The following is a 26,438-nucleotide window of genomic DNA, read 5'->3' on the forward strand; positions in this document are numbered from 1 at the left end:
GGAACCGCTCAGTACCGAGTGCCCCTGCACCACCGGGGCGCCTCCTGCGCAGTTCAGGGCCGGGAGGCAAAGGCGCGCAGCCCATTAACGCCTCCTGTAGGACTGCCGTGATAGGAGGAGGTGGATGAGGGCCTGCCCGTCAGGGCGAGCGGCCCTTCTCAGCCTCAGAACCCCACAAAGAGAGAAGGAAGGGAGAAGCCGAAGACCCACGGAGCCGCGGCGGCGGTGAAACCAGCGGGCAATCGACGCCCACCACCATTTCCTCATGGACCCAACTGCCCTCCCCTCAGGGCGCATGCGCACGCCGCAACATTTCTCCCCCCTCCCGTCCGTCTCTCCTCGGCCGGCTTTATGCCTTCCCCTGTGACGTCACAATCGATATCTCCCGCGTCCCGCCCCGCCCGCCCAATCAGGAGCGGCGGCTCCTGGCGGCGCCAAAGCAAGAAAGGGCGGGGGTGTAGCCGCCGGCCCGGGGAGGGAGGGAGGGGCGGGGAGTGGGCAGGGGGTTCCCCTTCGCCCCGCCCCCTCCCCCCGGGGCTCCCCCGCCACGTGACCGAGGACGTGGCTGCCGTGTCAGGGGGCGATGCCCAGTAGGAAGGTACCTGCGTGCGCGGGAGGGGGCAGGGAAAAGGGAGCGGGGCATGGAAAAGAAGGGAAGGGGGCTCCGGCGGCTGGGGTGCGGTGGGGTGGGTGACCGCCTTCCTCACCCCTTCCATATCTCCACCTTTCCATCCTTAGGGCCGAGCTCCGGCCGCGCTCCTGGCGACCTTCCCGCCACCCTCACCGACCGCCCCGGCCACCCGCCGCGCCTGCTGGCCCCGGTGGGGGAGGCGGAGCGGAGAGCCCGCTTCCCCCTCGGACCCAGTCTCCCCTCGGACCCAGTCTCCCCTCGGACCCAGTCTCCCCTCAGAGCCCTGGGTCACCGTCCCAGCCAAACCCGGGGAGGGAGTTGTGAAAGAGAAACAAACCCATTGGGTCCCGGCGGGGAGGGTGGTCCCGGCAGCGGGTGATCCCTTGCTCCCCGAGGCGGGGGCTGGGGCCGCCGAACTATGCAAAGGGCCCGGAGGCTCCCGCCCCTGGGCAGGACCCGGGTCCGGGGCCCCGCGGGCGGCTGGAGAAGGAATGTTCGGTCCGGCTGGTCCCAATGCAGGGGTTGTGTGTCAGCACCCACGCTGTGTGGGAGCAGGGGGCGGGAGGACGGGCCCCTCAGCGCGTCCCTGGTGGATCTCATTGCGCAACTTTTGACCTTGTCTTCATCGCGACACGGTGGGAGAACAGCGGTACCGAGCGGAAAGTGTAACTCGGGTTTTTTGGTTTTTTTATCAGATGACAGTCAGGGAAAAAAGTGCAAAACTATTAGAGGAAAATAGACTTGGCAAAATTGCTTGATATTCTTTTGAGTAGCTTAGCTTCTTTGGGCATGAGTGGAAATAGATGGAGAAGCTTCCCCCTTTTTTTTTTTTTCCCCTCTTTCTTTTTTTCTTTTTTTTTTTTTTTTTTTTTTCAGTCTCTGGTAGTTTGCGTGGTGGATTTGGTGGTACCTGCGGGCCAGTGGTTCGGATGCTGTCTCTGGTTTTCGGTGCTTATGCTAATATTGAGGTACCGCTGAAAGACAGACGGCAAGAGGCGTTGATTGCTGGGTAAACACAAATACAGTTTAAGTGAGAGGTCAGGATTTTAAAGCATTTTGTTTTCCGTTTTGCATATGGATAAAATGATGGGAATATTCTACACCAATTTTTAGATATGACCACAAATGTAAAATAATTTTTGTGGAAGAAAATGTCAACAACTGACCCTGCGCATATTTTCCTCTAAAATATTTTAAGTCCTTGACTAGTGAAAAAGTGCACACCTCAACTGCTAAGATTAAACCATCTGTTTGCAGTGCAGGGACAGCTTTTGGTAAGAGTAGTTCCTTATGCAGACAAATACAATGTTCCTCATTACCGTGTCAATGAAACTATCCTTGTCAAATAAAAAGACAGCAGCCCTCTCCACTTGCTGTTAATTAAGCCATTTAAAAAAACAAACCAACCTGGTACATAACAAGAAGGTATGATACTGTTATTGTATCCTAAGCATATGGATAATTTACTCCTGTGAAAGCTTTTTTAAAATACTTCAATTTAACCATTTTGAGAGCTTTCAGATTTCTGTCTAAGTAACCTATTGGCACCAGTTACTAATACAATGTACATTTCAATATTATTCTTATTTCAAGAGTTCTTTTTATTTGCAATGTAAGCATATAGTAATTTATACTCATAAGAGGTTAACAAAAAATCCTCATGTTCAAATGCTATATTGTTCAGATGTTACATTGTTCAAAATGTTACATCTGTATATCAGTCAATGAGAATAGCTTTTCATTAAGAGTAGTAAGAATCATGAACACTAAGAAAGGTGAAAGCACTGGTTTAAAAATGCCAGTCTCACACATCAGTAATAATAAAAGTATTTTCTGGGTGGAAGTTTTTTTGTTGGTTTTTTTTCTTCTTTCCCACATAAGTGCTGACAGTGTGTAAGAAGTATGTTAGGTCATTGTGACCATGGTCATGCAGCTTAGATTTTTTCACAAGTGATATGATTTCATTATGTACTTTCTTAGAATCATGTATACTTGTTAATCATCTTTGGAACATTTGCATACTGCTTTTCACAGGAATAATAAAAAAAAATCTTGGCTTGAAAAAGAAAATACAGACTGTGGTTTTAATTCTGCAACCTCTATTTAAATCCTCGCTTGAGGGTTTAAAATGTGAAGATGTTTTAATATTGAATTAAAACTTCTCTTTCAATCCAGCCAATAAAAACAGTAATTACACTTTAAGGAGCTCAGCAGTGTGAATACTGACTTTTGCTGAAACTGAGATATTTGTTGTCAAATTCAGTTTTGAGCTGTCTTAAAATTGGGCTTTTGAAGGCTAAAACTCCTTTTTTGTTTGTGAATACTTTTATATGAGGGCCATGAGGACAAAGGAAGAATATGAGAATGGCTGTGGTCAGTGTTGGGTATTTCTGTGTGATTGTTCCCTTCAGAAGTTTTTTTTAAAGAAACAAGAAAAGTCTCTGGCAACTAGAGCTGCAATTTTTGGCACTTTTATTGTTTGTTCTGCTCTGTGTTTGGGAAGAATGCAATAATTGTATTTGAATACTTTTGAATGATGCTTATGGGATGGGACCAACTTCTAGATTTGCGTGTCAGTAGCAAATAAAAAATTATTATTTTTATTCTTCAGGTTATGTTGCTTTTTGCGGTAGAGAAGCTGAAGCATCAAAGAAATGTCACTTGTATTTGAGGTAGATAATATATCACTTGCATTAGAGGTAGATAATTTATTGAGTCATGTTTTCCAGGGGCTTATGTGTTGTGTTGTTTTGTTGGTTTTTTTTTTTTTGGAACAGCCCCAAGACAGTGGCATTGTCTGGAATGTAGAGGGCTGTGTAGTTGATAGTCTTGAAACATGTGTTCCCAGTGACTTTGTGTAGGGTGCTTCTGGGTGACAAATATTTGGCGTCAGTAACAATATAGATTGGTTGAGTGGAGATGTTATAGATAGAACCATCTATGTAAAAATCAAATCCAACTCCCCCCCCCCCCCCACCCCCCCCGGCCCCATACTTTTAGTAGTCTGTTGCATAATCATTATGAATATTTATTGAATTTTCCGAGTATGTCTCCCTTTTCCTCATGCCTGCACCCATGCAGGCTGGCTTACGTTTATCCCACTGGAAATAACTAAAGGAGTTATGGGGGAAGGATTGCTTACCATGCCTTTTACATGGGGGTCCTGATCCTAATTCCACTGACCCCAGACGGAGTAATTTTGTGTTTTTCTCTTCTTTAAAAGAGACTGCTCCTGAGACAAAGTCTAATGCTCTCATAAACAGAGGTCAACAGACAATTTCTGCTTGTGGTAGCCATCCTAGTTTCCCCTTCTTTGACTCAGAATTTCAGAGGTCATATTTCATCTTTGGCCCTTCTATGCAATCTGCAAGATGCTTTTCCTGACTCTTTGTTTTGTAATAAGTCTTGATTTTTATGATATGCCAGGTCTATTTGATCTAGCTCTTATAAGCCTGATTCAGTGATATTTATTTTTTAAGGCTGATATCTTGTTTGTAGACATGTGATGCGTAGTGCTAATAACTTACAAAAGATATTTTTTTGTGTGCCCCATTTTTATGTCAGAGGGAAAAGATTATGATTAGCCTTGTGATGAGATTAAGAGAAATCACTGTTGTCGCAGCATTTCTTTGGGAACAGCATGGCCTTCAGATTAGCTTCATTTTAAATATATATTCCCGAGAGAAACGAGTTTCTTAAAATATTATTTTCTCTGTTGCCTTGAAGCTGGCAGGAGCAGAAGCAAAGAGCTTTTAAAACACTGCATTTCTGCATGCCAGCCACTGTGCTCCTGCAGCAGAGGTCCTTGGGCACCAGACTTCTGTGCCAGGGTGCTGGGGAGCTCCTGTTCTGCAGGAGAAGGGTGATGGTGTCCTCCCTGGCACTGTCCCCCTATGCCTGAAGGACAGAGAGCCCAATGGAGGCCCCAAAGGGCTGCTCCCAGCTTGCTGGCACCCATCCCCATGCTGTGGCCCTGCTGCTTCCTTTGCATCTGATTTCTCTGCTACTGTAGAGCTTTTGTAATTTGAAGCATGTTGGCTCTAAAAGAGTGGGGATAGTGAAGTCACTGTGTTTCCCTTCTATTCTTTGGGTTGCAGTCTTTGTCCACAAGGAACCCTCTGGTGTCATTTGTGTCCTTGACAATTTTTCTTCTGAATTGCGTTCTGTAACTTCTTATCCATGTATATGTGTACCTCTTTTTCAGTTGCACACAATATTTGTACAGATTTTTAATAAAAGTACATTTGTGTCCTCTGCATTTATACATGCACATCAACATTACGTTATGCATGTTGATCTTGTATACTTTTCACATGGCAGATTTTTCTTTAAAAAATGTTTGGTGTGTGTATACATGCACCCATAAACATACATGGATGCTTGCAGTGCTTCTGTGCCAAACTCTCCCCTCAGTAACTGTGGATTGAACCTGTGGTGTCCAATTTCAGTTTTCATCAGATATTTATATGGAGGTATTTGAATTGTCAAGGACTTCTGGATGAGAGGAGCTGTCTTTAGGGTTTGTTTTTTCAGTGTTTTTTGATTGAAAATTTCTTTCTGGTGTAGGATGTTGAAGGTGGTACGAAGGAGCTGTTAATCACTGTTGTCAGTATCAATAATTGTAAGTTCTTTTCTTTCTGTTGCTTCCAAATAGAGCTGCCAGACATTTGCAGTAGCTAAAGAACATCTTCTGTAGAGGCTTTATTTCTTCACTTTCTTGATCTGTTTCTTCAGGAACAGTTTCCTCTTTTTCTCAGTGATTACAGGGACTATAAATTTCTGTATAGTGGTATCAGAAACTCTCAGATCTTCCTATGTTGGGGGTGCCATGTGTGTGGTTAGACAAAGAGACAGCGAACCTGAGCTGTCACCTGATTGCTCTCCAGGTTGTGATTAAGCTGACATGGTGTCAAGCAGCTGCTGGAGTAGTCCCACTAGTCCTTGTATCCTTTCTTCTGCTGCTCCACCAGCTGCAGATCACTAGTGCTTCTTCCCAAAGGAGATTCCTGCTGGTTTGGTTCCTTGTCACTATGCCTGCATGGAGCCTGGTGAGTGCCCAGTGGTCAGGAAGAACCAGGGAGAGGGGACTCCAGTTGCTTCTGGTTTGTAATGAGACGACCTGCACTGAGACATCCCTGTAGTGCTGCTCTGAATTACCTGAGCAGCTCTGTCTTCTGTCCAGGCTGGCAAAGTAGTGGATTAAATAATAGTCTTTTGTTTGTAACAGTCATTAACTATTAAAATCCCTTTTTGCCTGTCACGGCCATGATTCTCTAGTTTCTCTGAAGGAATATTCCAGCTGTTTAAAAGTCACTCCCAGTGCCACTTCACATTGCAGTCTAACAATCAAATATAAGCATAACCATCTGCACCATCTAAGCATAAAACCAGATATTTTTTTTTTTTATTCATACGAGTCTGTTTTGGTGGTTTTTTTGTTTTGTTTCGTTTTTCATTTTGTCAACTGTAACAGTTCCCTTTCTATATGCACCCTGATTCTTCTTACTTAGGGAGGGGAGCTTTAAATGTAGCTTTTAAACTGCCCATTTTGATATGGTGTTCCCTTCCCTTCCCAAATCTTGACAGCTGTGCACCACTGGCCACACCTCAGCTGCCACATTCTGCTGTTTGTCCCCTGCCTCTTATGTTGTACTCTTTGTTTGCTCTGTTGGCATTACAGGGCATGGAGAAACAGAGATTCTCTCTGTCAGGAAATTTAATTATTATAATAATAACATGGATGAGAAACTTAACAGAGAGCAGTTCTCTAGTTCTATGTTTATTAGTCTTCCTAAAATAGAAGTATATTGTGAACACTGTTTTATGCAACTCTTTGTGCATTTTTTGTGGCTTTTTCACTTTTTGCACGTTTTTGCTTTCAATTGACCAGCAAAAGCAGTGTATAATAATGTTAACCCTTGTTTAAATTGCCATAGACTCCTTACTTGACATCATGCCCTTATTAAAGTGAATTTCCTTATTCACTACCACAGATTCAAGGTTGTACTTCTTCTCATTTATGCATCAGTGGGAGCAGTTATGGAGATATGCTGACTTTGGTGATGAGGACCTCTTGTAGCTACTTTGCAATGTATATACTCCAAGCAATTTTAGGAAAGGCTCTTAGCAAGGTCAGCTGCCATCAGAGTAAACTGCAAAAGCCCTTGTTTTACTTGTCTGCTTGTTTAGCCCTGTCTTCTCACCACACAGCGTTAGGACTGGCTGAGTGGAGGGATGAACCAAGATGCTGCTCACCATATGCTTTGGAATGTATTTGTTCTAGAGAGCACTCAAAAAGTCTACAGGAAACAAAATTAAATAATTACCAGTTACAAAATAGACATAAGTTGCCAGGCACATTTTTTTTTTTCCATGTTTCATGGTTCACAATTTTATGTTACAATTCTGGTTGTGCAGCCTGTGTGAAAATTTACGTATGGATTAATGTGTTGTTGGAGTGATTTTTAAATACAGGTAGGAACTGTAGTTGCTTGAGAGAAAGTATATCAAAAGAAGAAAGACATTGAGGCAGATAGTACAGCCAACATGTAAGATGACTTTCAGTAGTAGAGTGGCCAAGATGCTTATTGTGCTTAAGATCAACTTGTATGGACAGGCTGGTGTATGATTTTAACAAAAACTTTGGGTATGATACCACACAATTCTCTCAGCTTCACCTCTTCTCAGACATTAAAATCTATTGCATGAAATTAGCACTGGGTGCTAGTCAGCATCCTGTTTTGTGGCTTATCTAATAGGCCAAATGGCTTCCAGCATCCCATGCAAGGGAAATGGTTGTGAAAACAAATGTGAATCTTAAAGCTGTTAGAGTCTGGGTTTTTTTGGTTGGTTGGGTTTTAATGAAGTGTTGGGTAGTGATTATCTAGTTTGACCTCCTCCATAACACAGAATTCAATCAGATGAAATGCAAGTTTGAAGGAAGTATTTAGTTAAAACGTATTTTACTGAGCTGTTCCTTTTCAGGATAGTATTTTCAGCTTCACTGTGCAGCTAATGTGTACTACAGATGTAACTTAGATTAACATAAAGTAGTGTACTTATAAAAAATTAATTTTACCCAAGACATTGGAGTTGTAATATGGCGTTGCATAAGAAATGGTTGCAAGTGTTCGAGACTTTTTCCCCAGCTCATTAAAAATTTATATTTGTAAGTATTCAGCAAAAGAGGCGAGGTAGATAAAGTAAATTTCACTTGAGAAGAATATGTGTACAGGTTGTTTGAAATGGCTTTGTCTTTCCTCATAGCGGAAGCGATTTTGGAATGCAGAATGCACACCCTTCCCAGATGAGACACCCCTGCAGCTGAAAAAATCAAATGTGAGGACATCAGTGGCTGCTACTTCGATTTCCAATGCGTGGCTTAGGTGTGGGGATGGTTTCCAGAGCACTTCAGTGCTGGAGGTAAAATGCTGGCTTATTTAATGGTGTAAGAAAGAGATGCAAGCTGACAGTTAAACCAGTATCCATGGTTGACTGAATTATAAGATGTTGCCCTTTTTGTGCTGTTTCCCAGTTAACAGCATATTGTCCTAACTCTCAAAGCAGACAAAAATGGAATGCAAGGTTACATAAGGGCATTGTCTTAACTTGTTAGTGTAATTTTCTGAGCATATATACATTAATATATTAATGTTCCAAGGGGCACTTGCCCCTTGGAAAATTTCAGTAATATACTGAGGGATACAAAAGTAAATTTACTTTTGGGATGCAATAGTGCAATTCCTAAAACATATGGAACAAAAAGACTCTGGTTTCCATCTGAAGGTTTTTTTGCTAGATCTAAAGAGTATGTTTACAACACCTCATTCATTGGAGAAAATCCTGCTTTTTAGATGACCTTTCATTTGTGGATCTTGGTGCAGATACTCTTTTGGATAATATATCAAATTCTGTGTAATTTTTGGTCTGTTTGGTGGTCTTGTTGGTCATGAACAGAGATAGTCAGCTCTGAGTGAGAAGTGCTTTGTGCTGAAAATCATCTTCAACAAAGCTGCTTTTTTATTCCTTCTGGTACTGCAGTGTGGCATATCTTGTGGGTTTTAATAAAATCAGAGGCCACTGAGTGCCTCTTTCTGTAATGTTTGAATAGGTCACATACTTCGTTAAGCAGTGCTCTTCCTGCCCACATTGACATTTTCATGCCAAAAATACTGGCTCTTGTTCTCTGTAAGGTCATATGCAATTCCTTTCATAGTCACGGTAAGTTTATATTTTCCAAAGCAATAAAAATTCAGCTTTTACATTACTGTTATCGTGCTATATTACCTCATTTAATATATCACAGTCTAGTTGAAGATAGTAGAACAATTTCAAATTATTTATCCTAAGGTGTGGTGGGTGAATAACAACTATATATTAAAATTGCCTTCAAAGCCTTGGTGATTAAATATTTCTCTGCCTCTTCTTCATATAGTCCCTGAGACCTACAGATAAGAAATCCAGGACTAAGAAGCATCTTGGACCACTGTTCAGTTCTGCTGAAAGTGCAGCAGGTATAACTATTCTGTGTTAATGTTGTCAGAAGATTGTCACTTTGTTTTGCCCTTTATCAAGGTAGATGTTGGCTCAATATACTGGTTGCTTTCTTGTTTTTGTAGTCAGAAGTTCATATTGATAAGAGACACAGTCATGATGGAATTATTACTGGGCTCCTCTTTTCACCTGGAGTGCCAGAAATACATTCTGGAAAGCAGCAGGCATTTCAAGTATTGCTCATGAACAGGTGAAGGAAGCACCACTGATGCTCTGTATAGTGTGTGTTCTATACAGGATATATAAATTCTTCAAATTTTTAATGGATGGAATGAAAAAAAAATTACCCTTAGTTGTATAGACAGAAGGTGAAATTATTCTCTCTTCTGCTGGAGACAGACAAGCACTCATGAGAGAAAACATGTTTTTAAGTGTCACCAAGAGGTAGAAAACCAGAATTTTGTGAGCCTTCTGCTTTCAGAGTCTGTTTAATTCTGTGATAAAAAGAGAACTTGAGGCATAATAAAGATGAGGAGGAGGACTTATCAACTCCATCCAGTTCTTTCCCTTTTTGAGTCCAGAGGAAAGTAAAGAAAGGGAAAGAACTGGCTTCTTTTGTGCTTTTATTTCTACTTGTTCCAGCAGCTGTGTTGCCTCTGTTGGAGTTCAGTAAGTGACCTACTGGGCATCTTTCCTCTACCTTTTGGGGTTCAAAATTATGATTTTCCAGATTTCTCAGAAAAACCTCTGTGTCGCAAGATATGTGTCTGTTTCTCTGAGGGCTCTCCCTCCTGTTTCCAAATTGTCAGTAACTGTTTATCTTCCCATTTGCCTAAAAAATTTAAGTAGGTATAGGAAGTAGAAAATCCTTTCTTCCTATGACTGCTAATTCTATGTGTTCCACTGCTCAGTATTAAAGCTTTTGTTCTTGCTTTCATCATTGAAAACGGTGAAGAAAGGTATTTTGAATGTAGCTGTCTCACTTCAAAAATTCAACAGCACTTTTTCATTACTCTTGAAAAGTTCAAAAGTTTTTTCTCTCAGGACAAAACTGGAAAGTCATCTCTACTGATGGCATACTTCTTTTCATTTGCTCTTCGTTGTAGAAAGTCAGAGAAATCCCAAACCCAAAATTCTAAGGACAGTTTGTATTTAAACCACTTACTGTTTTGAAAGGGCAGATGTGGACGCTTCATGTCAGACACTCATTGCTTGCCCTCACTCTGCTGAAGGAATGATTGATAGGCTCATTGTATAACATGAAGTGTTAGTATTCATCAGAGAGAACCAAAATGAAAATAGTGTAAGAAATAAGTGTGAGTTAGTGCTCCAGTATTAATCTCTGATCCCTGGTGACAGAACTGTTTTGTGGTTTTCTTCCAATTCAAAAAAGGTATATTTTAATCTTTAACAATTTTTAAATTTTACAAGATCATATTTGTGTAACAATCTAACACTTTACAATTCTTTTTAATAGAATCTGCTGCTGCTGCAGGCTCTGAGGAGGCTGAGGACATAATATGGACCTCTAGTGGCAGCGATTTTTCAGATGATGGAAATAAAACATTGTTTCCAAGGCCACAGAGCAAAAACCATCAGACTTCCAAAACAGAGAGGTCACCTAGCATACATGATTTATTGTTCGAGGACAGTAGTAGTGAAGGTAAGTTGAAACAAGCAGATTGGTCAGGAAATGTTTTGTCAGCTTCACTTGCTGTAATGAAAATTCTTTGAGGTCATTCTGACAAAATGACATGATCTAGTCCTATTCCAGTTAAATTAGTTGGTATTTTTTTCATCAATTTCATCTGGACCGTTAGAATAAAACATGTACAAATAATTAAAACCTTGTATTAAAGAAACATAGTTGGCCAGGTTGTACATTGAGTAAAGTATGTCAGCTCGTTTCAATATATTAAAGTTTATTTGTACTGTTTCCTCCTCTGTGCTGTGGTACAGACACTGAGGTTGTGAACAGCTTCCTCTGCCCACTCTGCTCTGCTGGTGATACTGCTGTCTGCATTGACTGACTAGATGTGGCAGACTTTGCAGCTGCAGACAGCACCATGGTTTGTATGTGGGTTTTTATTTCAGTGCACAGTATTCCCTGTCTCCCCTATAGTATAGGCTGTATGGTATGAACAGCCATGAGTTGTTCTTAGCACTCACTTTCTAATTCATGGAGAGAGGGATGACAGAGCAGAGAGAAAGTGATTAAAAAGTGGACTGAAAACAGAAGACTTGTGCACACCATTAAATGTGTTAAATAGGATGTGTTTAATTTGCATTAGAATTTGTTAGGGAGTATTTTCAATGTGTCTACTTGCAAAAAAATAAATCAGGTTAGCTTTGTAATACTTCAGCTAGATCTGATGTGTCACAGGTAGAGTTTACATCCTGGATGTCTGGCAAAGCCCTCAGACATGGCTGTGAGTTGATTCTTGCACCCACATTTTTGTCATTGATTTAACATTGTCATTGATATATCTGGTGCTCATCTTATCTAATTCCTAGTGCTTTTCTATCCTTATTTTTTAAATGGAAGGACTGTCCATTTATAGACTGCAATGCACTACTCACCGGTGGTCTTTCTAACCTGCTATTAATATAATTCTATTGCACTTGTTTCCTGCAAGTATATCTTGCATGTTTTAATCTTTAATTATCTAGTTTTTAAGGGACAATGCACAGACTTATTTTTACTTTTCTAGGAGAGCAAAATTTGGTTTCTCTGTGTAAATGAAGAAAGTCTGAGGCATTATATATCTGCTTGAAGGTACTGAAGAAGTCCAGTAATTTCTGGTATTTCTTCTAAACCCAAAAATATACTGAAAGCAGTTATTGAAGGCAGTAGAGAAGGAAGAGAACTGTAATTTCCATACTTTTAAAAGTAATAATCATATACACTAATTATAGAATTGTACACATGTATCTCTATATAGATACAGTATGGGAATAATAGTTGAGAAAGTATTTTTAAACTTGACACCCATTGACATGAAATTCACCTTCTGAGACAGTGTTATTACGTGAGCATGACAAGATAATAAAATGTGAGGCAGTCAGATTGTTTCAAGGAATTTTTCCTGCTGTCACAAGTTGCATGCAGCTTGACACAGCTTCAAGAGAGACCTCTTTGTGCCACCTGGTGTGTCTGCATTTATAATTTCTGATGAAGCATTCTTGTAGTTAGAAACACATGTGAAAAAGCAGCCAACAGCAGAGCTGTGTGTTTATTTGTCCTGGGTGACTTCAGAGTTTGGAAGTTCTGTAAAGAAATTGATGATTTAGTAGAGTAACATTGCCAAGTCCAGAAGTCCCTGCCACAGTTTCATGGATCTGTACAGATTCCTGGACTGTCCTGCAGGTGCTGCCTCTCCTCTACCTGACTCTTTCAGTATCAGAAATGTGACATTTATGAAAGAAGACAAAAAAAGAAAAAAAAGAAAAAGAAAAAGGCAAAAAAAGCCTTCATTCCTCCTGCTCCACTGCTCATTTATACAAAATGCTATGAAATTCTTCCTGTCAGTACCTTGTGGCACTTGATCCTGAAGGGTGGTGGGGCTGCTAAGGCATCTCAGGCTTTCATTGCCCCCAGGAGATTCTTGGAGGTGTGAGCAGACTTCTTGGGTTGCCTTAAACACCACCAGCTCATGAGGATGGTTTGTTTATTGCCATTTTGTTGTGGGTTTTGTTTGTTTGATTTTATTTTGTTTTGTAAAAAACTCATGTCTTGTGATTGTTTCTCTTCATTTAATCCTAAACAATCCTCTGTCTGATGTGCTTAGAGGTGTGATTTGCAGACCCATGTATTTGGCCGTGGTGGTTTTGGACATTTCTCCGTGGGGGTTACCACTTATTGCAGATGTTAATTTACACCAGATTTTCATCTGTTCCAGGTCACTGCAATATTTATTCAAAATGGTTTATTCTGAACAAATGCACTTGGAAAATTCAGTGTAACGGGAAAAAAAAAACCCTGGAACTAAAACCTAGGAAAAGTTATAATAACTAACCTAGAAAACAGTGAATATACTGCCTCCCTATGGGCAGTACTTATAAAAATTGCATTAAAAATATTTCAATCTTTCCTCACAGAAGCTTCTACTGTTTGCTAGTAGGATTTAGCTTTTATAAGGATTGGGATCACAAAATAGTTAAATGTAAAAATCAGTTGAGCATTATGTAAAATTTAAGTTTTTGCACTTCTTCCCATGTGAGGGATAATTGTAGAGTTATTTTGTTTGATTTCATGTTTATGAATAATATATGGCAATTAAGAAGAATTCTTTCTACAAATATTTTTATTTTAGGTGAATCAGAGTTCATTGACTGGGAGAAGGATAGTGATTCTACTGATAGATGTGATGGGTCAGAAAAAGATGATGGTTCACTGGAGATATCAGACTCAGACTCCTGCACAAATTTTAATTCCCAGCCTGTCAAAGAGGAGAATGATGAACTTTGTAAGGTAAGAAACTGTTTCAGGTTTTAAAAAAAAAAGTTTCTAGTATAATTATGGAGTGTATTCATATTGGATTGCATTTAATTTGAAGATTAGTGTTTTGCTTACTTCATCTCTCCAGAAGGAATTCTGTATAAGAGAGTTTCAAGGCATTTTCTCTGACTGCCAAACCTCAAAAGTAAGTAGTGCCCCACATATGGAGCTCAGTAGCATGGACACTGAACCATGGGGTGGCTGAGGTGGGCAGGCTCCTCTGGAGGTCCTGTAGTCAAACCCCTCTGCTCAAATCAGGGTCAGCTGGAGCTGTTTTGTCTGGGGTGTGTCTGGCTGGGTTTTGAGCATCTCTACTTCTCTGGGCAACCTGTGCCAGTGCTCAGTCACCCTTTTGCAGTTCAAGAGGTTTTTTTGTTTTACATTCAGGTGGAATTTCTTGTATCTCAATGTGTGTACAAAAAGGTGATTGTGTGGGTATGTTTCTTACCAAAGATGCGGTGATCGGGATTCTCTGCAGCCCCTGGCTGGCTGATGCAAGGTGATACCCAAATTTCCTGTTCTGTGGTGAGGCTGTTAGCTATTTCTCTTCAGTACTTTAAGACCTTGACTATATAAAATTTAGGTTTCCTGACTAGAGTGTTCTGAGACCAATGATGAGATAAAGGACTAATTATTAGGGACTGAAGACCTCAGGAAAGAGGCAGCAGTAAATATTGAATCATACCAGCAAAGATTTGAGAGTATTTTATTTTATTTTTATTTTTACTATGGAAAATGTAACTATTTATATAGAATGCAGGCCAAGTTCAGAATAGACAAAAAAAATTTGATCTTTATTTGGTATCTTAACAGTGAAATTAGTTGTATTAAGACCAGAGATGTGACACAGCTCTTGACAAAGTTAATCAAAACGCGGCTTCTGGTGCTGGCGCACAGACGACTGCCGACCGGGGGGCTGGAGGGCAGGCTGGGCTGGCACCTGGGGGGCAGGCTGGGTTTGCTGGGTTTGTCGGGTCTGGAGGAGACCGAGGGGGGTTCCGGACCCTTCTCAGAAGAACCCAGCGAGAGGGCGCGGTGCAGCAGTCAGCCCTCTGGCAGCAAGGGAGGCTCGGCTGGACGTAAGGGAGGGCCCGGGGAGCTTGGCTCGGGCAGCCCTGGCACCGCCCGAGGCAATCGGGCCGCTGAGGGCATCCGCTCCGTCCCTCCTGCGGACCGGACCGCTGAAGGCACCGCTCCGTCAGGCGGCTCCGGGCGCTGGCGGGGCAGCCCCGGCAGATGGCGCCGCAGGCCCGGGCTGCGCGGCCCCGGTGAGCGCTTCCCGCGGCCCTCAGGCGGCGGCTCTGTCGGCGGCGGGGCCCGGGCACGCAGGCTGAGCTGTGCCACCCCCTGCGGAGCGGGCGGGGAATGGGCCAGGGTTCGGACGGCGTTAGAAACGCGGACGAGGAAGGCTGTTGCCGAAAAGGATTAAAGCCTTTCTTTCGATTATGTATTGATTCTGTAGAAAGAGTTTCTTCACTGAGAGGGTGATCAAGCTGCCCAGGGAAGTGGTGGATTCTCCTTCCCTGGAGATTTTTAAAAAGAGACTGGATGTGGCACTCAGTGCCATGGTCTAATAACTGCAGCGGTAGTGGATCAAGGGTTGGACTTGATGATCTCTGAGGTCCCTTCCAACCCAGCCAATTCTATGATTCTATGAAAATGGAGTGTGACAGTTCTGCTGTCCCCCGTGTCCCAGTGGGTGGGTGTCACAACAGGGTCCTCCTGCTGATAGTTGGAGAGAGGATGCTGCCTGGCTGCAGCTGGAGGGTGAATCGTGGAATGGCTTAGGCTGGAAGTGACCATAAAGATCTTTTAGTTCCAAACTCCCTGCCTCCCATGGGCAGGGACACCTCACACTAGACAGATTGCTCAGAGACCCATCCAGCCTGGTCTTGAACACCCAGCCAGAGAGGGGGCAGCCACAATTCCTCTGGGCAGCCCATTCCAGGGTCTCACTATCCTCACAGTAATGAATTTCTTCCTAATGCCTGGCCTGAATCTACTTTCTTCCAGTTGAAAGCCATTCCCCCTCATCCTATTGCTACAGGCTCTTGTAAAAAGTCCCTCCCCAAGCTTTCCTGTAGCCCCCTTCAGGTACTGGGAAGCTGTTGTAAGGTCTCCCTGGGGCCTTCTCTTCTCCAGGCTGACAAAGCCCAACTCTCTCAGCCTGTTGTCATGGGAGAGGTGCTCCAGCCTTCCTCTGGACTTGCTCCAAGAGCTCCATGCTCTTATGTTGGGGACCTCAGAGCTGGACACAGTACTCTCTGGACATCACACATGGAAGCATGCTGTCTGCTGTGGCAGCATGTGAGACCTCTGTTCACAGCAGCTCAGCAAGGGTTAGTCAAGTATTTTTCAGGTTTTTGAAGAATTGATTTAGAATAGTCTGAGTCCTGAGTGACAGTGTCAGAATAGACAACACAGTCTTCATAAACCTGGGATTTTTGCAAGCAGTCAAGTTGATCTGCTTTTGTTATAGCAGCATGACTTACCATGTTGATAAAGAGTTGGATAAATGTTATGAGACACATCTGTATTAGTAAAAAGTGTTCATGAGATGGCTTTTTCATATGCAACTGTAGTTGTACTGCTGTAGTAAAAAGCTTTTAACCCTAACCAGAATAATTATGCCACTATAAAAGGCATGACTACATTGTGAATATAAGGATGCCTTTGCAGATTTCACTCTCCCAGTTGGAGTGCTGTGTAGTGGGAATTGTCATGGGTGGTCAGCCTCACCACTAAACTTTCTAATGGGAATTTGGTGCATGCAAGAGGGTAAATCCCTAGTGATTGCTGTGCCTGTTGCAGTCTTTGTTTTGCTTTACTTGGGATATGTTCTTTCCTAGAAAAAATTTAGAGACAAGCTGTTTGAGAGGCTTCCAAGAGAGAAAAGAAAAGCAGCATTCACTATAGGAGGTCATTTGCTGTATGACTATTCTTTAAAAACGTCTGTTAATTTTTGTGGCCTACTTCATGGTGAAGGAAGGAAAAAAAGCCAAATGTTGACGTATCATTATTTTTGTGGTATTTACTAAATATCTGGAACCTAATGCAGTGTGTGGATAATCAAAAGACCATGAAATTTATTTTACCCCACTTCAAAAATATGCCAAATACCAAGAGGTTCTGGAGGCTTAGGATTACTGCCAAAATATCTTTATGGTAGCATTTCCCTATGCTAGGAGTGTTTCTAATGGGAAATCTTAAAAGATTAGTAACTTTACATCTTTTTTTTTTTTTTATCCCCTTATGTACCAGTAAATCTAATTTGAAACTTACTTCTATTTAGTGATAATTAGCTACATAACACGACTTCATATATTGTTTTGTTATGATGGTAAAACTGTTCCTTATCTGTAGGGTGTAGAGCTGCAGTCCTGGTTGAGTTTATGCGCTAAGTCCTTCTGCTGTGTCTTTCCTATCAACCATCCACCTCTGATGTGTAGAGCTGCTTGACAGGGGATAATGAGGAAGGCAAGCTGAAGCTGGTCTTGTGGTGAGCAGCTGTTAGCTAATTTTTGGTTTCGGTTCAGTTCACAATTTTTGAAGAAAACGCATGCAAGATATGACATGGTCATGCTTTACTTTCCTTTGTATATTTTTAGGGTATGGGAGAGTTACTCTTTAGTTGTTAACTTTCCTTTGACCTATAACTGGTTGGACTTTTGCTTAAAGTAATGCAAGACAAAGATCTGGAAAGGTTTGATCCCAGATGTTTTTATTCTGAAACTTTCTCAGCTTTCAGTTGCCTGTGGTAGATGCCTAGTTTATCTTCTTCTTGGAGGCTGGTGCTAAAATAAAAATTAACCATTAATGTTAATTTTTCAGTTTACCTGCTTTCCAGAAGAGCACCATGGAATCACCTCAAAATTGATTTAACACATTTTTATGCATTGGTAATCTCTACTTTTTGCCTGACTTTTTTCAGAGACCTTGTCTCATGAGCTGAAGTTCCGTATTCTATACAAAGTAGTCATCTCTGAATTATTTTCAACTTCTAAATTTTTTAATGCTAGTGAGTAAATGAAATCTAGTGCTCTTGTAGGTGAATCTGTGTCTCCTGCCTTATTGCCTCCTAGACTGGGAACTTTCTCTGGACCTGAGTAATGTCATCTCCCATAATCAGATCCCGCCTTAAAACACTTTCTGTAACTTAATCCCTTAAAATATACCAGAGTTTCTATTGCATGTATCATTTTGGAATTGTACACAGTATGGTCTTTTCTTTCTGTCCTGTGTATTACATCTACTTATCATTTTCTAATGAGTAGCCAGATTTGCTTGCTTTATATGCGAGGCAAGTGAGATTTATTCTGAAATGGTGTGAGGATAATTTTTTTGCCCTTTATATTGCTAATGTGTAGCAATTAGATAGACTTCTTTACTTCCCATGCAGCATTAATAAAAGCTTAACTGGTTATAGCAGATCCTTTTTATCACAGAGCATGCTAATAAGCTTGTCTGCTGATTTTATCTGCTAATTTGGCTGAAAATTCATTAAAAACCCACAGGATTAACAGCTTGTTTCCTTTAAACATGTATAGAACAGTAATATTCCCAAAGTATTTTGCTGTATGATGGCAGACAACTGAAAAATCAAATTTCCATATGTTATATATTTCAAATCTCTGTTAAATGGATCCCCACTGTGTTCTCAGCTCTCTGCTGTGCTGCTGTCTGTGTGTGCTGACAGCAGGAGATCTCGTGGGATCACGTTGAGTCTTTTGCAAAAGTTGTTGTAATGCTGTGCAAACAGTTAATTTTTGGGTTTTCCCTGAGTAAAGAATACATTATTTGAGAAGTCCTTCCTGTGCACAGGTATATACAGGTATATTGTCTTTTATCAACGGCCTTCTCATCTGTTAGAATAAAGGTTCACTCATTTGCGTAGTTCGTGGATTTATTGCTGTCTTAAATTTAAATTAAATTAAATTAAATTTTAAAAAAGCAACCCAATCTCTGTGCTGTGGTATTACATCAAAGGGGATTCAACATACCTAGTAAAGTTCTGAAGATATCACTTAAAAGGTGAGTAGGCCAAGATTTTGCTGCTATTTCTGGACCTGCTTTTATGTCCTTGCCCTCTTGAACCATTATAGTGGTAATTGTAACAATCACGGACTTTGTAATTAGAGTTGAGTCTAGAACTATTGTTGTGTAACAGAATTTAAAATAGGTTATCTCAAGGTAGGGAATCATTATTATGGCAAATGGAATTTGTGTCATCGTGTCAGACTGATGACTTAACTGATAAAGGGTAATAATACGACCATGTTATTGCAAGCACTTATTTTTGTCAGTCCATTACCAAAGGAAGCTTATTAGAATATATACAAAAATACCTACAAGCTTACTATAATTTCTAAATATGTACTTCATTGAATAATTCAGGTCAGAAGGGACTTCAAAACATCTTCAATTAAACCTGCAAAAAGAAGGCTCAGGTGTAAAGTCAGACGAGGTTGCTTAGGGCTTTATCCAGTTGGATCTTGAAAAACATAAGGATGGAGAAAGCATAACCAGTCTGGACAACATCCTCCTTCCTTCCCTGACTGTCTCCCCACTGTCTCCCCAAAAACTAGAACCTAACTTTTCCAGGTAGTACTGGTGTCTTCTAGCAGGGCTCTTCTGGTGGACTTTTTAGACAAGTCCTATTAATCAAAAGACTGCAAGTCAATAGTTGTACTGAAACAGATGTCTTTTATCTTCATATCAGCAAGGTGGAATCATTTATACCTGCATTACTAGACAAAACTGAACTTCTGCACTAGCTGCCTTATGCTACACCTGCAAGGATGTCTCTACATCTTCTGATCCATAAATAAAGTGTTGAAGCTTGTTTCCTTGGTCACAGACAATAGTTGCCTTCTCAGCTTTCTATTTCCATGATTGCCCAGATTATTGGTATAGGAAACAGCATGTCTCTGGGGAGCTATGGCTATTTGTATTACAATTAGCTTTTCTTAAGTCTTCAGTTAAGCAATCACCCCACTAATTTTAAATCGGGATCGAAGATACTAGTTCAATTAATGCCTAACTGATTCAGATGTTACTTGCTTTGAGGTTTAAAGTATTTTGGAATGACTCTTCTTTGTAATTCTGAGACAAGAGTTCAAATTGGTGCTTGCATATATGTGTGTCTGCTCTTGTAGGGATCCAGAGTGTCCCTGGGACAGCTGCACTTCTTTGCTCTTAGTTTGTGAAATTCCCTGGGTGCTTCATGAACCAAGTGGAAATGAGACCCATGTGCACCACATGCTGGGTGTACAAAATCTGATAGATTACAGGAGTTACATAAACAGACTTTAGACCTTCCTGCCTTGTGCTGTCATTCCCAGACTGTATTTTTATGTTGTTTCAAGCACTGGGCTGTTTGTGCATGCTAATCCAGCCCCTCTGCTTTGTTTAGCTTAAGACATCAGATGAGCCCTGTATTCTTTCTTCCTCAGCTCTGGAGAGCAACAACTTTAAAGACAGCTGACAGCACTGCAGTCTTGGCAACCATGTATCAAATGCTTCTCTTTGCTGTCTTCCCCCGCTCCTTCCCTCCTGTGCCTGGTGTTTTAAACAAGATTCAAGTTTTCTAGGGATGACATGCCACAGGAGGCATCTGTGTTTCCTCAAGCCTGGCACCTCTCAGCAGTGTGGCTGTCTTCACAGCACCACAGAGGTCTTCAGGAGTACTGAGAGAGAAGCAAAGCAATCCATGTTTGCCTTGTCAGGGCCTTCACCTCCGTGTCAAGAGGTGAAGTAAAGAAAGAGTCTCATCTGTCTCCCATTGGTGGCCTGCCTGGTGCTACAGCACAAGATGTCTGCAGGGGGGCAGTGCTTGCCTCTGAAAGGAGTGATGGGATAAAGCCAAAGGAGTTAGCAGCATTAACAGGAAGTGGAAGGCTTTTGTTTTCCTTGTTCCCCTTCTTCGAATGAGGCTCTCTGTTGTTTGTCATAATGGATGATTTGCTAATAGGTTTGTGCTCTGCAGAGAGCAGTGAGGACATCGTTAGAAGAGTCTGTGTTGGAAGTAGCATTAAAGATCATCTAGTTCAAACGCCCCTGCCATGGGCAGGGACACCTCCCACTAGACCTTGTGGCTCAAAGCCCCATCCAACCTGGCCCTGAACACCCAGCCAGAGAGGGGGCAGCCACAATTTCTCCAGGCCCATTCCAGGGTCTCACCATCCTCACAGTAATGAATTTCTTCCTAATGTCTGTCCTGAATCTTCTCTCTTCCAGTTGAAAGCCATTCCCCCTCATCCTATTGCTACAGGCCTCTGTAAAAAGTCCCTCCCCATCTTTCCTGTAGCCCCCTTCAGGTACTGGAAAGCTGTTGTAAGGTTTCCCTGTAGCCTTCTCTTCTCCAGACTGAACAACCCCAGCTCTCTCAGCCTGTCTTTGTTGGAGAGGTGGTCCAGCCCTATGATCATCTTCACCCTCTATACTCACTCTTAACTTTGTCTAACTTTGTCTTCCAAACTTCCTAAAGATTTATCTCAGGACTCCTCAGGCCAGATAGAAGGATTGGTTTGAATTTGTTTCAAGTCCTTTTTGAAGGAAATGGCAGAAGTTTTAGTGGAATACGTAGGACCAGTCTTAATTTCTTTTTCTGATAAATGTGCTTCATTGATACTGTGGTTCTGGAAAGAGACCTGAACAGAGTAGATTGGCTAATGGCTTGAGTTTTCAAAAAGCCTTTGGTTTAATGTTCTTGTAGGTTTTCACTTTGTTTTAAAAATAACCTTATGCTCTTTTAAGTGGATGATTCTGTCACCCATCAGGCAAGTCTTCTTTTTTTTACTGCCAGACATGTTTGTTGCATCCAGTGATGAAAAGAGCATTTCTTGTCCTACTAAGGTACCTAGTGCAGTGGCAGCTTGCATCTTTTCACAGGTGAGCCTTACTAGTCAGGGGGTTGTGGCAGCAGTAGGAGTAAGACAAAAATGCATTTGAAATACTGCTTATAGAATGGCTACGAAGTGAAAGTAAGATATTAGAATTTCTAAAGGTTATCAAGTTCATGGGAGAACAAGTAAAGCATGAAATGTACAAAATTATTTAATTATACTGTATTTAGGCTCTATCTTCTTATGAGTTTACTGTCACTTCATCAAAGCAGAGCTGTTCCTTTGGTGGCAAGGGCTAGTGTATACTGGCTCTTTGTAGAATCTACTGAATTGTGAAGATCTGGAAATAAGTTTAGAATACCTTGGAAAACACAGGAAAGCCAAAGTTTAGAAACTGTTTTAAGCTAACTTCAGGGTTATTTAAAAAACTTGAGGCTTTTCCATTGTTTCTCTTGTTTAACAGATGAGTCTCTTGTGTATTTGTCCTTGTTTTTATCTCACATGGAAGAAAGCAGCTTTGTGGGTGTTTAGTTTCTTGGATTTTTTTTTTTTTTTTTTTTTTATGTCACACCACTGTATCTTTTGCTTGGCAAGAATGCAGTTTGGTGGTATAATATGGGGAATAGGATATTTGTTCCTGGCTCCCATCACAATGTGGAAATGTGTTGGAGAGATGAGACAGAAGCAAATGGGGGCAGGACAAATGTACTAGAACTGAGAATGTTTATAATAAACCTTAAGAAATTTGGAGGTGGGAACTTTTTTTGGATGGGGGAGTTGACTTTACTGGGGACACTGAGATGGCACTAGGGTGGGGTGAAATCCTAATGTCTCTCATATCCAGTTTGGCAGGGTCTGTGGCATGTTTTGTTGCTCTTGCTTTGTGATAAACAGTTTCTATACAAACTTCTGAATCATCTGTAGATGACTATTCAGCTTTACAGTTCTTTTGTTATCAGGACACTTACATTCCAGACTAATAATTGTGGTGACTTGTTAACCCTTTCTGGGGAGACAATCTGTAGCAATGGGCTCAAACTCCGTAACTGTAACATGTTAAAGAAGATTTTGCCTGCTCTGCAGGAATCTGTTAGCACACTCTCATGTGTATGCCAGCTGCTTACCACTCTGCTCCCCTGCTTTTTGTTTTCTTCTGGGTTTTTGTTTTTTGTTTTTTTGTTGTTGTTGTTTTTTTTTTTTTTTTTTTTGTTTGTTTGTTTGTTTTGTTTTTTTTTTAAATCTGTAGTGTATTGCTATTCCTGTTCAGACCAAGGCAGCAGCCTTGGCTACTTGATGGTGTTGTCTTTGTCCTTGGTCTCTAGAAATATGCTTGGAAGTCTTTATTTCATACAATATCTGCCACTACTCACTGCTTCAGCCCCACTTTGTTATTCCCACATCTTGGACACATGAAGAATCTGTTGCACCTGGCTGTTGATTCACTGCTCCATCCCAGCATGGTGGCATACTTTTTGACTCAGTCTCAGTCCTTCTCCTCCCACTCTGTCTCCTCTTCCCAGCACAGTCACTGTTTCATTCACTTGTCCCCATTCACCCTCACCTGGTCATTGCTCAGTCTCACTGGTTCTCTCTTGCCTAATACCTGCTATTTAGTTCTGTGCCACCAAATACTCTTACCTGGAATTGTGACTCTTCAGAAGTGGTGGCTGTGGCAGCTGCTCAAATCAAGGGTCTCACCAGTGCAGCACTGTTGCGGTGGCAGCCTCCAGTCTTCTGCACCTGATGCCTCTTGTTTCTTTACCTTTCTGTACTTTTCTTTTTCTTTTTTTCACACCAGAAGAGGAAAGCCTTGTTCTCCAATTCTGTAGGAATCCCAGTAGGGCTGCTGGGAAGTTTGATGCTTCTGAGAGGGAATGGTTTGTTGGTGTTTTATAGACACCTTGACACCTTCCTTTGCATGGGGAGGGGGGAGTAAGAAAAGCAGACTGGAAGCATCTGCTTGTGAAGGCAAATGCAGCAGTGAAGGTAGTGCAGCTTCATCCTGCCATAAAGCATTAATGGATGAATAGGGTCTAGGTTTGAGTTGGGGTTTAAATATTCTGAAAAGCTGCTAAAACCACTGAAATTTTAAAAATCCATTAAGTTTGCATGTAAAATGTAATCATGGATAGTTCTTTTGACCCTCTCATTCGCAAAAAAAAAAAAAAAAAAAAAAGGTGCAGTGGAGCTAGTAAAGCTTCAGAGTGAATTGGTACTTGATCAGACGGGATGTATGCTTCATGAGAATATATTCTGTAGCATAGAAATCTTTAGCCTCAGAGATTTCTGTTTGAGAGGACATGAAAGAAAGTGATGGATCACAAATAGTTAGGAAGGAGTAAATGGAATTTCTGGGTACTTCATAAAGCCAGGAGACATAATGTGAAATAAGGTTGATTTTACATTAAAGAAGGAGTTTGTTGATGCCACCATATGAGCTCCTTGCCACAGGATGGCATGGATGCTGAAAGATTAGGTGAGTTCAAAACCAAACAGACAAACTCATGGAAGACGAATCTGTAAAATATGAAGATCTTGCCTCTGGTTAAAGCCACAGAGACTGTTTGTGGCAGTATTGCCACATGTTTGTCCTGTTTTAAACTCTTCCCAAAACATCTGACATTAATCATTGTTGGAGACAGGAGTAAAGGGCGAGAGGTTATCCTTGCTAATTCTCCTACAGCTGTCCCGTTGTCTGTGTGCTGTGGCCTTTTCAGTGTCTATGAATTTTGTCCTCTTTCTATTGCCACCCTCGGTGCTTTCTCTTCAAAACAATTGAGAAGTCACATAGCAAAACATGATGCTGCAGATGGATTTCCAGTTACTGCAATGCAGTGCGTGCCCTTTGTAGCTCTACTTCTCTACCACCTGCTGCCCTGTGTGGCTTCTGCAGGGTGTTGAGTTTATACTTACCTCATGTTTTTAATAAGGTTTTCTGAAGAGACATGGGGATGGAGAGAAGCATAGATTTCGTAGATGGTTATGGCTGTAGCTAGACTTGCCTAGAGAAGCATTTAGCATCTCTGGAGTGAGGTGGTGACAGGCTTCACAGACTTCAGTTTCTTTATCTTCCTTGATGGCTGAGGGAGAAATGCAAAAGTACGTTTCTGTTTGTTTTGGTTTGGTTTTTTCTAAATTGAAATCTAAATTTTATGGCTAAAAAAACCCCCAAACATAGGCATTCTGAGTTTCATTGTGAATCTGGTATGTTCCAGTAGTAAGTGATTTGTCTAGGATATGAAACACTTCAGGATCTATTGGAATGGGAAAGCAATATAGCTAGCAGTATAAAAAGATTAAATTGTATAAACCCACAATACTGAACTTTATTTTTGGGGTAAGCAGGGTAATTGCAGCTCCCTACTAGAGCATGTATCCAAATGTATGAATGTATAATGGTGTGAAGTCGGATATAGATGTGTAATGCTAAATTAATAAAATAATGCTATTCATAAACTGACACATGATGATTATGTTGGAAATTTCATATAGCTCAGGTCCTGAATTATAATAGTATCAGGAGAAAAGTGTAAGACTGACGTTGTGCAGTGGGAGAAAGAGATCTCTGTTCCGGTTTATGTGCTTTCTGAGCCAGAAGTTGCATTGAGATTATTAAATCTGTGATACTTTGTGACTTTTATCCCGTGGTAGCTACCTTAATCTCTGTCTGAACCAATTCAAGGTTATGGTCTCCAGATGTTTGAGGAAGGTGGATACCTCGATCTAAGAATAATGCATTATGTGTTTTAAGAGAGAATTAAATAAAAGGCTCTTGAGTTGTGGCAGTTGTACATAAAGCATCGTATTTCCTTTCACTCTTTTCTTTGCAGACACATACAGAGGAAAGAATTAACAGTGGTACTGACAGTAATGTAACAGTTAGACAGAGCTGCTTGTAAAACCAGATTACACAGCTGCCTACTGGGAAACCTCACCAATGGTGAGCTTTGCCCAGTGTGCTCCTCCTTGACAGGACTCAAGAGGATCATCCCTTATAATGCAAGATACTTGTGGTGGTTTATGTGGATATAAGAATTTTTTGTATGGCATTTACTTACTGGTCTTGAAAAGAAGGCTGTTTGCACCAAGAACCTTTGCCATCAGCCTCAGCCTGTAGTTATTGGAGGAGGAGGTGTGGAGATGTATTGTTCTCTTACACAATTTATGTGGGAAGGTTTAAAAAAATATCAGGTTACACAGACTTTTCAAAGGGTTAGAATAGTAGTACAAACTTAGGACAAGGAAATAAAATAGGACATAATTGCCACACTCATACACCTAAAAAGCCATGAGCCAGACAGCAGATTGTAAAATTGTCAGCTCAAACAACAACAAAATCAATGTTTTTATAAGAAACAAATCTGAAAAAAATGCAAGTGGGTTATTATTCCCATCTACTTTTTAACCTTTGGATGCACTTGAGTTTCATTTTTCACATTTTTCTTCATGCAAAGAGTAGAGCTATATTTTGCATTAGTTTTAATTTGCAGTTCACATTACAGTTTAAAGAGTCTTTGATTGCTTTTCTGTAAGAGTGTTTTATTTTTAAAACCACAGGGATTGTGGAGGGGAAAAATAGCTAAGTAGTTAAGCATGAGAACAGGGCAGAGAATTCTTTTCTTTAGCATTTTAGATAAATGGTTCCTAAACATATTGATGACTTCTTAAGTCTAATAATCTAATAAGATCAGAGGAGGAACCAGGTCCTGAAAAATATCTGTTCTGATTTCTTGTATATTAAAAAAACCCACCAAACAACAAAAAAACAAAAAAACCCACCATAATTACAAAAAAAAGTGAATGCATCACTTTTGTTGATAATGAAGTTGCTGAGTTGATTAATCACTTTTGTATATGAGTTAGAGTGAAAAAATACTGCACGTATCACCTGGGTTCCTATTGTGGATGGAGTTTATAAATATTTATTGTGGATGTGAGAGTTTATAAATATTTAAGTTAGTTAACATCATCC

At 41.0% G+C, this 26,438-nt stretch overlaps 1 protein-coding gene across 4 annotated transcripts in view; it reads left to right on the forward strand.

Annotated features, from left to right (window-relative positions):
* The first annotated feature begins 469 nt into the window (after window positions 1–469).
* SPIDR (scaffold protein involved in DNA repair) overlaps window positions 470–26,438 on the forward strand; it is a 199,435-nt gene continuing 173,466 nt past the window's right edge. For 2 of the 4 annotated variants that reach the window (XM_071737505.1, XM_071737506.1), the window contains exons 1-5: window positions 471–598; window positions 7,898–8,053; window positions 9,066–9,144; window positions 10,602–10,787; window positions 13,438–13,595. In XM_071737505.1, the coding sequence (XP_071593606.1) occupies window positions 584–598; window positions 7,898–8,053; window positions 9,066–9,144; window positions 10,602–10,787; window positions 13,438–13,595 (594 nt within the window). In that variant the 5' untranslated portion in view covers window positions 471–583. Of the gene's footprint in view, window positions 599–7,897; window positions 8,054–9,065; window positions 9,145–10,601; window positions 10,788–13,437; window positions 13,596–26,438 lie in introns of all 4 variants that reach the window. The other 2 variants (XR_011724532.1, XM_071737507.1) reach the window with 2 other exon arrangements.

This window comes from Heliangelus exortis, chromosome 2, assembly GCF_036169615.1.
Source record: "Heliangelus exortis chromosome 2, bHelExo1.hap1, whole genome shotgun sequence".
NCBI classification, from domain to species: domain Eukaryota; kingdom Metazoa; phylum Chordata; class Aves; order Apodiformes; family Trochilidae; genus Heliangelus; species Heliangelus exortis.